Raw genomic sequence first — 14,152 nt, forward strand, 5'->3', positions numbered from 1 at the left:
TGCGCTATCCGGAGGAGGCCGGAGGGGCTGGGCGGCTCACCCCTCCCCCTGACTTAGGTTCCCAGATGAGTGTCCGAGACACCGGGGTGCCCGGCGGCGTGCCCGGGAGGGGCTGGGTCCCACGCGCGTGCAGAGAGGACGGACGGTACCAACCGGTTCTCCTTGCAGCCCTCGGCCTTCTCCGCGTCCGGGTCCAGGCGGCGCGGAGTCGTGGGCCTCGGCGGTGTCCGCCCGCCCGAGGAGGAGGTCTGACAGCCTCTTTCCCTCCGTCGCCGAGGCTCGGGAAGCCTCGGATATTCCCACTTCTTTCTTCTTCTCACTTTGGGGGTCCGGGAGCCGCGCGCCATCCCAGCCCCGCGCGCCCCCCCGCTCCTGTCGCCGGCTCTGCGGGGCCAGGCCGGCCGCTCCGGAGCCTGGCCATCCAAACGCGCCTCCAACTCGAAGTCAGTTCTCGGGGAGGGGAGGCCGCGCGTCCCCGGCGCGGGCATCTCCGCAGGGCCGCGCGCACAGACGCGTCCTGGAGAGACAGAGACAGATCCAAGCCGGGCGGCTCTGGCTGCTGGGCACCCGGGCTCGACGAGGACTTCTTTCCAGACCTGGACAGGATGCGGATACCTGTTTGGGGGCGCGGGCGCCTGCTCCCTCCCCCGCGCGCGCGCGCTCGCTCTCCTCCTCTCTCTCTCTCTCTGTTGCTCTGTCCTTCTCCCTTCAAAAAATGTGATCGTTACCTCTCCACACCAAGGTGCCCAGACGCCAAAGACTGATGAAATCCAAGGAGGGCCAATGGCCGGACTGGGGGTGGGGGAGAGAGAGCGTGGCGACGTGCGTCCGCCGCCCGCCGAGCCCGGAGTCGTAATTGCTCCAGACAGGGAGAGCTGGGGGTTGGGCGGAGGTGGCCGCGTATAAATAGTGAGATCTCAAATTGAAAGGCATAAATAACAGCGGGAGGGATCCACCCGCACACCGACCGTCCTCTCCGCGCGCGGGGAGGCGTGCGGACCTCAGCCCGGCGCCCAGCCAGCACCGCCGCGCCCCGCGGACCCCCGCAGCCCCTCGCGCAGCCATGGAGGAGCTCACCGCTTTTGTATCCAAATCTTTTGACCAGAAAACCAAAGAGAGCGGCGGCGGCGGCGGCGGAGGCGGCGGCGGCGGCAAGAAGGATTCCATCACCTACCGAGAAGTTCTGGAGAGCGGACTGGCGCGCGCCAGGGAGCTGGGGAGCTCGGAAACGAGCCTCCAGGACGTTACCGAGGGCAGCGGCCACTGTCCGGTGCATTTGTTTAAGGACCACGTGGACAATGATAAGGATAAACTGAAGGAGTTCGGCGCGGGGAGGGCTGCGGAAGGTAAGGTCGCCGCGCGCCGGCTCCGGGCCCCTCCCGGGGAAGGCGCCGCCTCGCCACCCCGCCGGTCCGCGGGGCCCTCGCTCCGCGCCCGCGAGGGGAGGAGGCCCCCGGCGCCGCGGCTCGCCATCAGCTCGACCCCAAACTCTAGGAATGCGCAGCCACAGCTGAGCCCGAAAGGCTCGGGCAGCCGAGCGCCAGCAACCGGTGGGGAGAGAAACCTACTGCAAGGCGCAGAGACCGGAGCCGGCGGGAGACAGGCGGGCGGCCAGGGCGGCCAGCCGCCGCGGGAGCCCGGGCCTCGCGCGGCCCGCAGCCCGCAGCCGCCTCTCCGCGGACGTGGGCAACTTGTAGGGCTGCGTCCGAACGCAGGCCGGCGGCAGGGCCTCCTCCGTGCGCGCCCGCCCGCCTGTCTTCCTCTGTCTCCCGCGCACGCAGCGCCAGTCCACGGTCAGCTCCTCTCGCCCAGCCGTGCTGGGCCCCCGCCGCCAGAACCCGGCAGCGCAGGGGACGCGCTGGCCGCGCGGTTGGAGAGGGTCGGGGTCCTGGATAACTGGGGCCCCTTTCCTGGGAGGAAAACTTTCCTCTTGAACCTCCGGGGTTGATGTTGGGTGTGTAAATTAAAACCACCAGCCTGTCCGCAGGTGGCCGGGGTCCGGACCCCGCGTGAGGGCCTGGGGACCCTCCCCAAGACCGGCAGAGAGCACTCTCCCGGGGGTGTGCGGACCCTGTGCTGGGTCTCCTTCGCTCTGATCCTGCCCAAACCTTCACTGAGAATGGGCAGGGTTGGATGGGACGAAGACCATCCATGAACGCAGGGGATGTGTGGGGTTTGGGCAGAAAGTGACCCACTAACAGCGATAAATCAGAGCGAACGGAGGAGCTCCATTTCTCAGGGACGCTGATGAGAAGGCTATTCATTTATTATTATTATTATTATTATTATTATTATTATTATTATTATTAAATGCACGGGCTGTCAGTGGTCAGTGCAGCCTTTTTAATGGACAATCAGAGGCGAGGCCTCCGAATGAACTCTCCAAGAAGTCTCCCTGGCTTTGGGGGAGCCTGGTGACAGCATTGGAGGGAGCCACCTCACGGTCCTGGGGCTCACTGTGACAGCCTCTGTGGCTTTGACCTTGGTGAAGCAGACGTCTGGCTTGTTAGCTCACCAGGGCTGCTGCCCCCCCCCCCCCCGCCTGGGCCAGCCTGCCTTACCTGGGGTGGGTCTCCATTAACAGCCTCAAACACCTGGCTCTATAATTCACCCGCCACAGAGCTTCCCTTCCCGGGGACAGGGCTGGGCTGGGCGCTCCTGCAGGCCTATGTTTAATTTCAGGGATTTACACAGCCAGTGGGGTTCCGGATACATGGGTTCCTAACTGCCTGCCCTGGGGGGGGGGGCTTGAGCTGCGGGGAGTGAGACCCCCGGAACAGGGTCACTGGGAAGAGTCCAAAGTGCTCTCAGGACCCTTCCAAAAGGAGGCATGGGTTCGGCACCGGGGAGACGGATATCGATTTCCGAATTACTCTGTTCCTTTGGCTGAGTGTGCCGAGCCTCCCAGGGAGGGCTGAATCCCAGCCGGCTCTTGCAAGTTGGGGACACTCCTGGACTCTGGGTGGAAGCCCCGGGCTTGGGGGAACAGCATGCCTCCCCCAAGGCCAGCCCAGAGCCCGTGGACTTTACAAACCACGGCCTCGGTTCTTAAAGACCCGTTTTGCAGCTGGGCTCCGTCCTGGGGTCCAGACTCAGAGACCAGAAGCCTGTCTCTGTAGGGGACTCTGCGTGGGTCAGAAACGGGCTGCACCTCCCTTCTAGGAAGGTGAAAGAGGTCTCCAAATCTAAGTTGGGGACAAGTTCCCAGGGCTTCGAATCTTCCCGGGAGGCCTTTGAGAAAGATAAAGGAATTTGCGGCTACTGATCTCCAGTTCAGGGAGTCAGTCGAGCACCAAGATCTGCTTCCTCTTCAGAGGCCGATGGGGCTTTGCAAGTGTCTGGGCGGGTGGGGACTTCTCAGGGGTCCTCTGGCTGCTTTGACATATTTCCGAGCTGAGCTCTTTGGAACTGCTTCCTAAAGGCGGGTCTCTGATTCTGGACACCAGGGGACAGCTAATGAGGGCACGGGGCAGCCCTTTGCCTGAGCCCAGCAGGCCCCGTGTGATCAGGGAGAAAGAACACAGCAGCCCGAAACAGAGGGGTGGTGCGGACGGCAGGGACCACCAGCCTCTGGCCTGGATGGGGAGGGGGTGTTGGTGGCTTTTATTTCAAGACCCTGCATTCTCAAAAGTGGGGAGGGGAGGGAAAAGCTTCCCAGCGAGAATCACCAGGATGCGGATCCCTTTGCCCGCTACCCACTGGGGCCTTCCCGGAGCAAACGCGAACCCAGTCCTGGTTTTTGGACATGTTGGGGGCCTCTTGGTGGGATAGGGGTGTGACAGCGTGTGAGCCCAAGAAGGATCCCCCTGGGCTCCCGGTGGGTGGTGGGATTTTGGATATGGCCCTGCTTTGGGGTCAGAAAAGAGATGGGTTGGGGCTGTGCCCTGTCCAGTCTGAGACTGCCGGCCTCGGGCCTGTTTGCTGAGCTGCAGCCGCGGGGTGGGTGGTGGGTCGCACAGCGGCTTCCCGTGGGTCCCTCTGGGGCGCCCACACTCGGGTAATTCGTCCTCGGCTTCTTCGCCTTAAAAAAATAATATTTAACACCAGAGTCTCCTTCCAAAGGGGGGGGAGGTGAGGCTGTGTCAACAGAGGAAAGTGGATAATTGAGGAAACTATTCAGAGATTAGGCCAAGACACACCGCGGTGTCGTTGTGCCCGAGTTGTTACAAAAGAAGTGTGTGTGTGTGTGTGTGTGTGTGTGAGTGTGTGCGCGCGTGTGTCCCCCCCTTTTGAGTGAGTTCGTTTTACCGATTTGCCCAAGCCCCACCGAGGGCGCGTTTCTTACCGAGGGTCCCATCCACAGCCTGGGCACAGAGAGGCTTTTATACCACGTCGCGCAAACAGGGTCCACTTCGCGCGCCCGACCTTTCGGGGGGGTGGGGGGGGACCGAGGCTGGGCACTCGGGGGTAGCCCCGGGGCTGAGCGACTCCGGGGGGGCCCCTCTCAGTCCCGTGTCCCCCGCCCTCCCCGCAGGCCTCTACGAATGCAAGGACAAACGCGAGGACGTCAAGTCCGAGGACGAGGACGGGCAGACCAAGCTCAAGCAACGGAGGAGCCGCACCAACTTCACCCTGGAGCAGCTCAACGAGCTGGAACGGCTGTTCGACGAGACGCACTACCCCGACGCCTTCATGCGCGAGGAGCTCAGCCAGCGCCTGGGGCTCTCCGAGGCGCGCGTCCAGGTAGGGCCGCCCCGCGCCCCGGCACCCGGCGCTGCGCAGGGCCTAGCGCGCGCCCTGGGCCCCGGGAGCGCCTCGCCTCGCAGGAGCGCGGGGAGTCTGCGTGGAAAGGCCGCGAGAGCGGCCTCCTGGAGACGCCCGGGGGGCCTCCGGGATGGGCGCACCCCGAGCGCACGTGCCCTGAACCCCGGGGTCGCCATCCGCAGCTGGGAAGTCCAGAACTGGGTGTCTCCTGTTCTCCTTCTTCCCACATCCCCCTCGCTCGGCTCCTTCTCCTCTCCGCTCGCTTCCCTCCCGCTGCAGGGAGCGCAGGAGCCACAGAGGAACAGAGGCGGGGAGGGGAAGCGAGGGGCGGGCGGGCGAGGGGCTCGCCCTGCTCCCGGGGCATCGGAGGCGAGCGACGCTGCTGCCCGCGCAGGGTCGGATTAGCAGGGGGCGCGGGGGGCTGCCTCCCTCGGCCTCCCCGAGGAGCGAGCGCATGAATTCTTGATGCCCATCTGGCCTGCCACCGAGGCTGGGGCCCTGGGTGTGCGCTGCACGTGCGCAGAGAGACGCCTGCGCGGACAGCAGCAGCTATTCCCCTGACGTGGGCAACACGGGGTGCAATTCGCTAATTGATTTACTGTGTGTGTGTGCGTGTGTGTGTGTGTGCGCGTGTGCGCGCGCGGGCGCAGGGGTGCACGAAAATTCCGCTTCTGGGTCGGGCCCTCTGGATCCCGCTTGGGAGGGCGGTCGACCTTGGAGGCTCCGAGGGTCTTGTCCTGGTTTTCAAGTTGGCTCCGCAACTGGACAGAAGGGAGAAGGAGGGAGTGCGCGAGGGACACGGGGTTCTGAGTCAATGACATTAACACGGCCACCCGGGCTGGGGGCTGGGGAGGCCCATTCAAAGCCGAGCGTTTGGAGAGGACAGGTTTTCCTGTTAGTTTTTTTTTTTTTTCTTTTTGGGAGGGGGTCAACAAATTCAGACACGACTCCCTCCCCCCCCACACTATCTTATTTCCAAAAAGAAAACACAAACGACTTGGGTAGTTAGTGTGGCCCCCCAAATGTTTGATTTCTTTTTTTTTTTTTTTAAGTCTCTGTTTTGCTCACTGCTTGCTAACCTTCCTTCTTTCCTGTTGCTCCGGTAAAAAGGTTTTCTTAAAATTAAATCAACGCCCCCCCACCCCCCCTCCTTCAGGCCTCTTTGGTTGGATTCTGCTGTGTTAGAAGGCACCCCCCCTTCCCTGCACTTAACTGTGGGCTCCGTGGGGCCAGCTCTGTGAGCATCTCTGGCCTCCACCCCAGAAGAGGCTGGGCGGAGAGGAGGGGCTTTCAGCTGGACACCCTGGCCGGGGGAAGATGGATTAGGTGGCACCATATAAATTAATCAAAAGATTAAACTTTTGCTTCAGGGGACTTCAACTTTTATGTCATTTGCCGGTGTCTTTCTGCCTGGGATCTGTAATCATCTCCGGGGCCCTTGATGTACTGTTTCTATAAAAATAAATTACTTGTAATTTAATTCCGCACTATTTCTTTCAGTAGTCTATTACTGCACCGCACCTTAGCACAGAGGTACCCCGTCGTCGTCGCAGGAAAAAATTGGTTCTTGGGTGTCCTTACCCGTCTCTCCCGCCCCATCCTGAAAGGCAGAGCCCAGAAAGGGAGTGTGGGTGGGTTGGCAAGATGGAGGGGAGGGTGTGTGTGGGGGGGGAGACAGGAGAAGGTAGAAATAAAGAGCGATCGATTGGATTCAGGGGGCGAATGAAAATTTAATGGCGGTAAATAACAATAAAAAAAAAAAAAAAAAAAAAACAACACACACACCAAACCCAGGAACGGAATCAAAGACGTTCATTTTTTTTCTATGGGCCACGGGGAGAAGGGTCACATCATAAAAGAGTTGAGGTGGCAGAAAAAGGGATCATAAAAATCAATTAGTGAAAAAACACTCAGACGGTGGGAGTTGTAGGGGGTGGGTGGGTGGGAAGAGGGGAGGAAAAATCAGGGGGAAAAAATGCATCCTATTTGAATCCTGCCTCTGGATTTCTGGGCGATCCTCCTCGGTGGCGCGGCCTGTCCCAGGCTGTTAAAAGATAGAGTTTCAATTTAGTGTGGAAATTCGCCGTAAATAAATTGAGTGTCCTGTGGAAGCGAGTCCTTATTAACCTCTTATTTTTTTTTTAGCGTGTGTGTGTGTGTGTGTGTGTGTGTGTGTGTTTGTCGTGCAAACTCACATCGCCCAGCTGTCAGGCTCATAATGGAAAGTTATGAGACGGTGGTGAGGGGCAGGCGGTAATTTAATTACAACAAATATCTTTGGGTTTATGGCACCGAGCTAAATTAAATGTCATTATTCACTGTCGGTAATGGAAATCAAAAGGAAATCAGATTACACCGTCGGTGCAGGGAATCAGCAGCAGCGGCCTCTCGTAATGAAGCCGCCATGTCCGGGGCCACGGGTAGTGCACTTTAGTTAGCATATTCCGCCCTAATTGGAATTGATCGCGGATCACCCCAAGACTGATGGATGGTCGCTTAATGCGGCGGCTAATTCATCACTTTTATTCTTCATCATCTTATTGCTTCTCTGCGTCTCTCCCCGCCACCCCACCCACCCTCTTTTTCCTCCCTCTTGCTAAAGGGAAAGCGAACGGTGTTGCATTTTGCGGGATTTTAAAATTCTCCCTTTTGAAAAAATGTGCCCTTCCAGGGCAGGGTGGCTGGGCCCGTCTGGCTGGACCTGGCCAGGGGTGTGGCTGGGATCCTGGGCCCTTGGAGGAAGAGGGGACCCTCTGAAAGGGATCTAGTCCCCCGGGGCTGGGGGTGGGAGAGGCCTGCAAACCGAGCCCTGGTTTGTGAGTTTGTGGATTTGGATTCCGGACTGGCCGGGGGAGGTGGCTCGCTGGCTCTCTTACTTTCTATTTCTATTTTTGGGGTTTTTTTTTTTGGGGGGGGGAGAGACCACTTTGCAGGGGAACTCGATAAAAAGTTTTCCAGGCTCCTCCGATGCCCGGAGGGAACGGCTGTGGGACCTTCTGGAAAGCCAGTCCGGTCAGCTGGGTCCAGGGCAGGAAGCCGGTCCCTAAGACGCTGCAGGCTCTGGGAAGTTTCGTTTTTGGAAGGCTGGGTGCCTCCGACCTCCGGGCTTGGCTCGGGCTCCCCCCAACCCTCACCCAGCGCCCGTGGTCGCCCCGGGCCAGGCCCCAGAGAGCTCCCTGGGTGACTCTCGACGTAGAAGGCCAGCTTGGTGCTAATTATTCCGCGTGGGCAGCGGCTGTCACCGAGGCCGGCCGGGGTTGGAGAGCAGGTCGCAGACTGAGCAATTAAAAGAGTCCTAGGGAGGGGCAGTGAGCTCCTGCAGAGACAGGGGAATGCTCTTTTTGCAACAGGGGTGTGCGTGTTTTGGGGGAGCAGTGAGCCAGGATAACAGTGGGAGTTGGGGGTGGGGAGGTCGTTGGTACCCAAATCCCTAATGTCAGGAGTGTGACTTCGGCCGAGCGGCAGGAAGGTCTCAGAGCCCAGCTTTGCCAGGTCACCCCTAGTGTGAGGCCTTCCAGAGGCCGGTTATTGGGGAGGGGGGTCCCCTAGGTCATGTTCATGCCTCTTGTAAGATTAAGAGGGAAACGATTCCCCCTTTCCTTGGGGCTTCCCGCGGGGGGTGGGGATGCTTCTGCGCTCAGGGTGTTCCAAGCTGGAACATGAGTTGGAGGCTGTGTGTCCCCCACCCCGCTGGTGGCTTCTCTGTGCCTGTGTGTGTGTGTGTGTTGGTGCCCACACTTGACTGATCACTTGACACAAATGCCTAGGTGTCACTTGGGAGGTGGAGGGGGACAGGCGGGAGTCCCACAGTTCCCAGCCCCAGGCGGGAAAGGAGGGTGGTGAGGGCGCGAGTCCCCCCACAGGACTGCGCCGTGCTCTGCGGAGCGCCTGGGTGGCTGGGCTCACGCGCCCCTGTCTGTCTGTCCCTTAGGTCTGGTTCCAGAACCGGAGAGCCAAGTGTCGGAAACAGGAGAACCAGATGCACAAAGGTGGGTGGGGGCGGGACGGGGGTGGGGGTGGGGGTGGGCGGGCGGTGGGCGCCTGCGGGGCGGCCTGGGTGCTCACCTCTCCGCTCCCGTCTTCTCTCGTAGGCGTCATCCTGGGCACCGCCAGCCACCTGGACGCCTGCAGGGTGGCGCCCTACGTGAACATGGGCGCCCTGCGGATGCCTTTCCAACAGGTAGTCGCGCGGGTCCCCCCTCCCCGCCCCCGCAGCCTCCCCCTCCCCCCGGCCCCCGCCCCTGGCGCCCTTCCCTCGCCCACCCCTCCCCCCGCCCCGCGGACTTCTGGCCTGGCGCTCAGAAGAAAGCCAGCCGCTTTTTACAAGGGGACATTTATAGACGCTTTGGCACATATTAAAATCAGGCCGTAAAACTCCACGAGTCACCTTGGGGAAGGGCGAAAACCAAACCCAAGCGCACTTTGACAAAACTCCGAGGGGCGAGAAAAACACAGCAATCCCACCCACCGAGGCGCCACCTACCCGGAGCCCGGCTGGGGAGGGGTCCCCTGCGCCTGGGTGTGGGGCTCGCATCGCTCAGCCCCTCGCAGCCACCCCGCCCCCATGCCCGGTCCTCGGCTGGAGGAACGGCCAGGCTCCTGGACCCGCACCCAGGGCCTGGGCAGCCAGGGGCCCAGCTCAGGCGACCAGCATCGCCCGGGGTCCCTGGCTCGGAGGAGGGGGTCTGCCAGGAGACCGGAAGAAGCCCAGGGAGCGCCAGTATCCCCAAAGGGCCCTTTTCGCCCCTGACCAAGGATGGGTGGATTGTGGGGCAGGAGGCCCCGTGTCACCAGGGCCAGCACTGGGGGCCCTCTCGAGCTCTCCAATGCAAGGCCCTTTGGGGCCCCCACTCGGAGGGTGGGAGGGCACAGGCAGGTCGAGCTGGGGTGCTGTGGCAGGGCGGCGGCGGGCAGTGCACACACGCAACGGGTTTGTTCCAAGAGGACAGCCAGGTTTATATTTGGACATGTTTGCGGGAGGGCAAGGGGGGGTCCCACCAGTCTGCGGTGGCTTGGGCTGGCCGGCGAGGGTGGGGATGGGGGTATAAATAGACCTGGGGGAAAGGGAGCCTCAAGCTCTGCCACTCTGGGTGCGCCAGGCGCGAAGGGCCTCCCTGGGGATCCTGCGCAGTGGCAGTGTCCGCCTCTGCTGGATTCCACCTCTCCTCGGCGCCTGGGCCCATCTTCAGGCTTGGGTGGCCACGAGTCTCCTCCTGGTGGCCACAGCCCTCCCCTGCTCCGACGTGGCGCCCTGTCCTTAGGCCCCACTGAAATTGGGTGGCCAAGTCCGCTCAGGCCGACTTCCGGGCTGCGTCGTCGAGGGGTCAGAGAGAAGGAACTTGGAGCTCCTTCTGGACGGGTTGCAGCCCGAAGCGCCTAGACTGGGGTCTGTCCAAAGTGACCAGTGGCTGGCCACCGGTTTAGAGGCTCCCCGGGCTGGAGGGGAAAGGGGCGGTGGTCTTCGATGCAGGAGAAAGGGAGATATCCCCCAGGGGGCCAAGGGAAGGGAAAAGGCGGGAAACCCACCCTGTCCACCGGGGCGTCCTAACTGACCGCGCCACGTCCGCCCCACAGGTCCAGGCACAGCTGCAGCTGGAAGGGGTGGCGCACGCGCACCCGCACCTGCACCCGCACCTGGCGGCGCACGCGCCCTACCTGATGTTCCCGCCGCCGCCCTTCGGGCTCCCCATCGCGTCGCTGGCTGAGTCGGCCTCCGCCGCCGCCGTGGTGGCCGCGGCGGCCAAAAGCAACAGCAAGAACTCCTAGCATCGCTGACCTGCGGCTCAAGGCGCGCAAGCACGCGGAGGCCCTGGGGCTCTGACCCGCCCCGCGCCCGACCCCGACGGCCCGCCCGCCCTGCGTCCCGCACGGTCCCTTCCGAGCCCTCCCACGGCAGCGCTAGACGCCCCGGAGCCCCGGGCGCAGTGGCCTCCCTGCCGGGCAGCCTGGAGAGGGGGCCTCCCGGGGATGGCAGACGCCGCACAGCGCAGCCAGACCCCCGCCGGGACCCTGCGGAAGAGCGAGCGCGCGGCCGTCGGGGCGCGCACCCGGCCCTCGCCCGCGCAGCGCAGCCCGTGCCTGCGTCCTGGGACCCGCGCGCGGGGGAACCCCGCCTCATCTGCTCCAGTCCTCTGCATGCGGCCGACCACACACCTTTCGGGGGGTCCTAGAGTCTTTGCAGCCCAAAGATTCTGGGGCTGGTCTCCACTCCAGATGCCATTGCTGAGTTGCCCGCGACGTTCTCCACTGCCACCACCGTGTTCACCCACCTGCCCAAGAGCCCGGTGTGGATTCGAATCCTGGACCCTCGCATCCGAGGCAGGGGCCTGCCCTCCTCCACGGTCCCCACCTCCCCGCCCCGAAGGCAGCAATAACGCAAGGCGCGGATCGTGTGATCGTGTCGCTCGGGTGGCCAACGACTCGAGGTCAGGGAAGGCCGAGAAGACCCCATCTCCCAAGTCGCGACCTTCCGGGGACCCTCGTGAGGAGCAGCACCCTTCACCACTCCTGCGCACGTTTAGCACCCCCCGCGGACACCGGAACGGATCGGGATTCCTTGTGCCCTAGAATAGGCGACTTTATAAGTTTTGCAGTCTCTGATGCTCGGATTGACTTTTTTGGGGTGGGGTGGGGTGGGGAGGGGGCGGGTTGGCTGTTTGACCGAATTCAGATGCAAATGACTTGCGTAAGAGATGAGGGGGGGGGGCGTGGTGGGAAGGCGACCGACCTACCTACCCACCCAGGCGGTCCCCTTCAACTTTAACGAGATGCAGTCAGGTGCAGAAAAAAAAAAGTGCAATATTGTAAATATCATAGATTAAAGAGACAAAAATCAGCCGTGCACTCTTGGAAGCGTGCTGCGGGCGTGGCCGTGGGGTGGGGTGGGGGGCGAAGGGCGTGGAGGGGTGGGCATGGCCAAATCGAGGGGTGGGGGAAGTCGCCCGGGTCCTGGGGAGCGCGCGCGCGCAGGAGAAGAGACGCGCGTCTTGGCGCGCGCGCCCGCGCGCGCGGGAGCCAGGACACGGGTTTGGAGTTGAGCTGTTTTGGTGGCCCGGGGGAGAGAGGCCTGGCCAATGTCTTAAGAGGACACGTGGCAATTCTAGGCAGCGCCCCCTCCCTCCTATTTTCCTTTCTCCCCAACCCCAGACCCCCCCAGTGCGTCCACAACCAAATAGCAACTTGTCTTACCCGCGGTTACGGAACCCAGAAGCCCCCTTTGCAAAGCCACCCAAAGCTCTGTCTCTCCAAAAACAAGGGCTTGCTGTGTCCACGTTAAAGCCCGACGATTTTCTGCTCTTACCCCTTGAATTGGATCCATCTCTCCAAGGAGGAATTTCCCCCCCCCCCCTTCCCTAGAAGGGGTGCTGTCCATCTTTCCGCGGAGCGGAAATGTAGATTTATTTGGACACGTCTCATTTGTATCATCGGATACTCTTTATACAAACCAGAAGGCCCTTTCCCCCCATTTTTTTTTTTTTTTTAAGTTTTGAGATTCCGGCGGTGCGTGTAAGAACTGACGGAGAGACGCCGAGGAGAGGAAGAATGTGAACAGGGAGTTCGTGAATCTCTGGCCATTAGGCCCCCTCCCCAACCAGGCGGAGAGGGTCGGTGTCCCACGTACATAGTGGCTTCGTTTTTAATTTAAATTTTTTTTTTTTAAAAAAATTCTTATTGTTTTTGGTGGCAGATTGAGCCCAGATCTGAAGGTGCATGCGCTCTGTCCCCTGAGCCACAACCCTGAGCCTCAGTTTTGCTTTTCAACAGCTGCAAAGAAGCACACAGTAGGCCCACGACTGCTGCTGACAGAGAGGCCGAGTCCCCCTGCAGGGAGCCATGTGGGGCTGCCCTCTGGCTGCTTCCTGGGGACTTCAGCCAGACACCAAGGAGGACTTCCAGCCTGCCAAGCAGCCAGCCGGAGTTCTGCCTTCAGGTCTCCTCCTTCCCTTCTCTTTGACTTTTAAAGAGGCTGAGCGAGATGTGGGCTGTGATGTGGGCCATCCTGGTGTCCCTATAAGAGTCGGTGACACAGGGAGCCTGACTCAGGATGTAAGAAATCAGGTGGCTGGGGCGGAGGTGACTATGCTAAGGTCGGTCGAGGGACCTGTGTGCGAAACTGTGGGTCTGCTGACGTCAGCAACTGGCTCCTCACACGGGTCCAGGGGCCATGTCCAGCAAGACGGGCCCAGCCGTGGAGGACACTGGCCTCCTTAGGAAACGAGGCCAGCCTGTGAGTCTGGGGTGCCCAGGGCCCTGTCCGGCCAAGGCCCACTTGTCCCCTGACGTCCTTGTTCCAGGGAAATCTCTTCCCCACAGAGGAACCTCTGTCTCCCGTCTCTCTGGGAGACCAGGGTATCCGCAAGCCGCCTCCTGGGCCGGGCGTGGGGTTTACTGGTCTCTGTCCTGGATCCAGGTACGGGGCCGGGAGGAGGTCGGTGTGCGTGTAGGTGGGTCAGCCACGCGCAGTCGCTGAGAGTTGGAAAAAGGTCCATTTCGAAGGGAAACGAGAAGGTCTCTGGCAGCGTCTCTGTGGATGGGGGTCCCCCCGGGGCCGTGGCCACAGCGTGGGCTGAGGTCCATTCCTGGATCCTTTGAGTTTCTGCAGATGACAGATCCCACCCGGCTGGGCATCCACCTTAGCTCCTCGCGTCACCGCCTGTCCTTGGGGTCACCTCCCGCCCTGCTCTGGGGTCACCCAGATGCACCCGTGTCCGGGATGCAGGAAGGGGTGGCTTGCCCCTCGGGGTGGTGCAGGTGGACGACGCGGGTCCTGCCCACTGAGATCTTTCCGGCTGTCCCCAGGAGCCAGGGGGGACCCTTCCTCTTCCGAGTTCTCCTTGGGCCCAAGATGACCGGATGCCAATTCAAACAAAAAAGTTTGTTTCTTTTTCCACGAAAAAAAAAAAAAAAAAAAAAAAAAACTTCTTTCTTTGCTCCAAGTCTTGGCGGTTCCTGGGGTGGAACAGACTGGGCGAAGGGTCCACTTTGGGTGGACGAGTTGGAGACGTTCGAACCGCAGGCCTGATGGACGGTCCAGGAGAGAAATCAGCCGTGGCGGATAGACAGACAGACTGTCCCAGCCCCGGAAACTGGATGCCGCCGAGAAGCCTGGCCTGGAAATTCGGTATTTCAGGAGCCCGCCGTGGGTGGAGGAGGCACGGAGGCCCAGCTGAGAGGCTGGGCAACGCACTATTTATTGGTTTCCGGCCTCACGGAGGCCGGTCCCCGCTTCCTGAGGACGGATGAATGTGGACGTGTTATTTATTTCCTTCTTTTTTGTCGTCGTTGATGTGGAAAATTCACAAAAATGTGCTATTTTAATGATGTGGACTGGAAATGTGACATTTACAGGCCTCTCTGTCCCCCGCCCACACGGCCACCCCTCTCTCCCAACTGATGAGCAGCCAGAGTGATGGACAGACGGCGGACACGGGGCCTATGCAGCTGTGGG

At 61.3% G+C, this 14,152-nt stretch overlaps 1 protein-coding gene across 1 annotated transcript; it reads left to right on the forward strand.

Annotated features, from left to right (window-relative positions):
* Positions 1–1,063: 1,063 nt before the first annotated feature.
* On the forward strand, positions 1,064–10,525 carry LOC114106891 (SHOX homeobox). The gene is given in 6 exon segments (XM_027954085.2): positions 1,064–1,346; positions 4,475–4,683; positions 8,636–8,693; positions 8,796–8,884; positions 10,279–10,467; positions 10,469–10,525. Coding segments are annotated over 6 exon segments (885 nt in total).
* The last annotated feature ends 3,627 nt before the right edge of the window (positions 10,526–14,152 follow it).

This window comes from Marmota flaviventris, chromosome X, assembly GCF_047511675.1.
Source record: "Marmota flaviventris isolate mMarFla1 chromosome X, mMarFla1.hap1, whole genome shotgun sequence".
Classification (NCBI taxonomy): domain Eukaryota; kingdom Metazoa; phylum Chordata; class Mammalia; order Rodentia; family Sciuridae; genus Marmota; species Marmota flaviventris.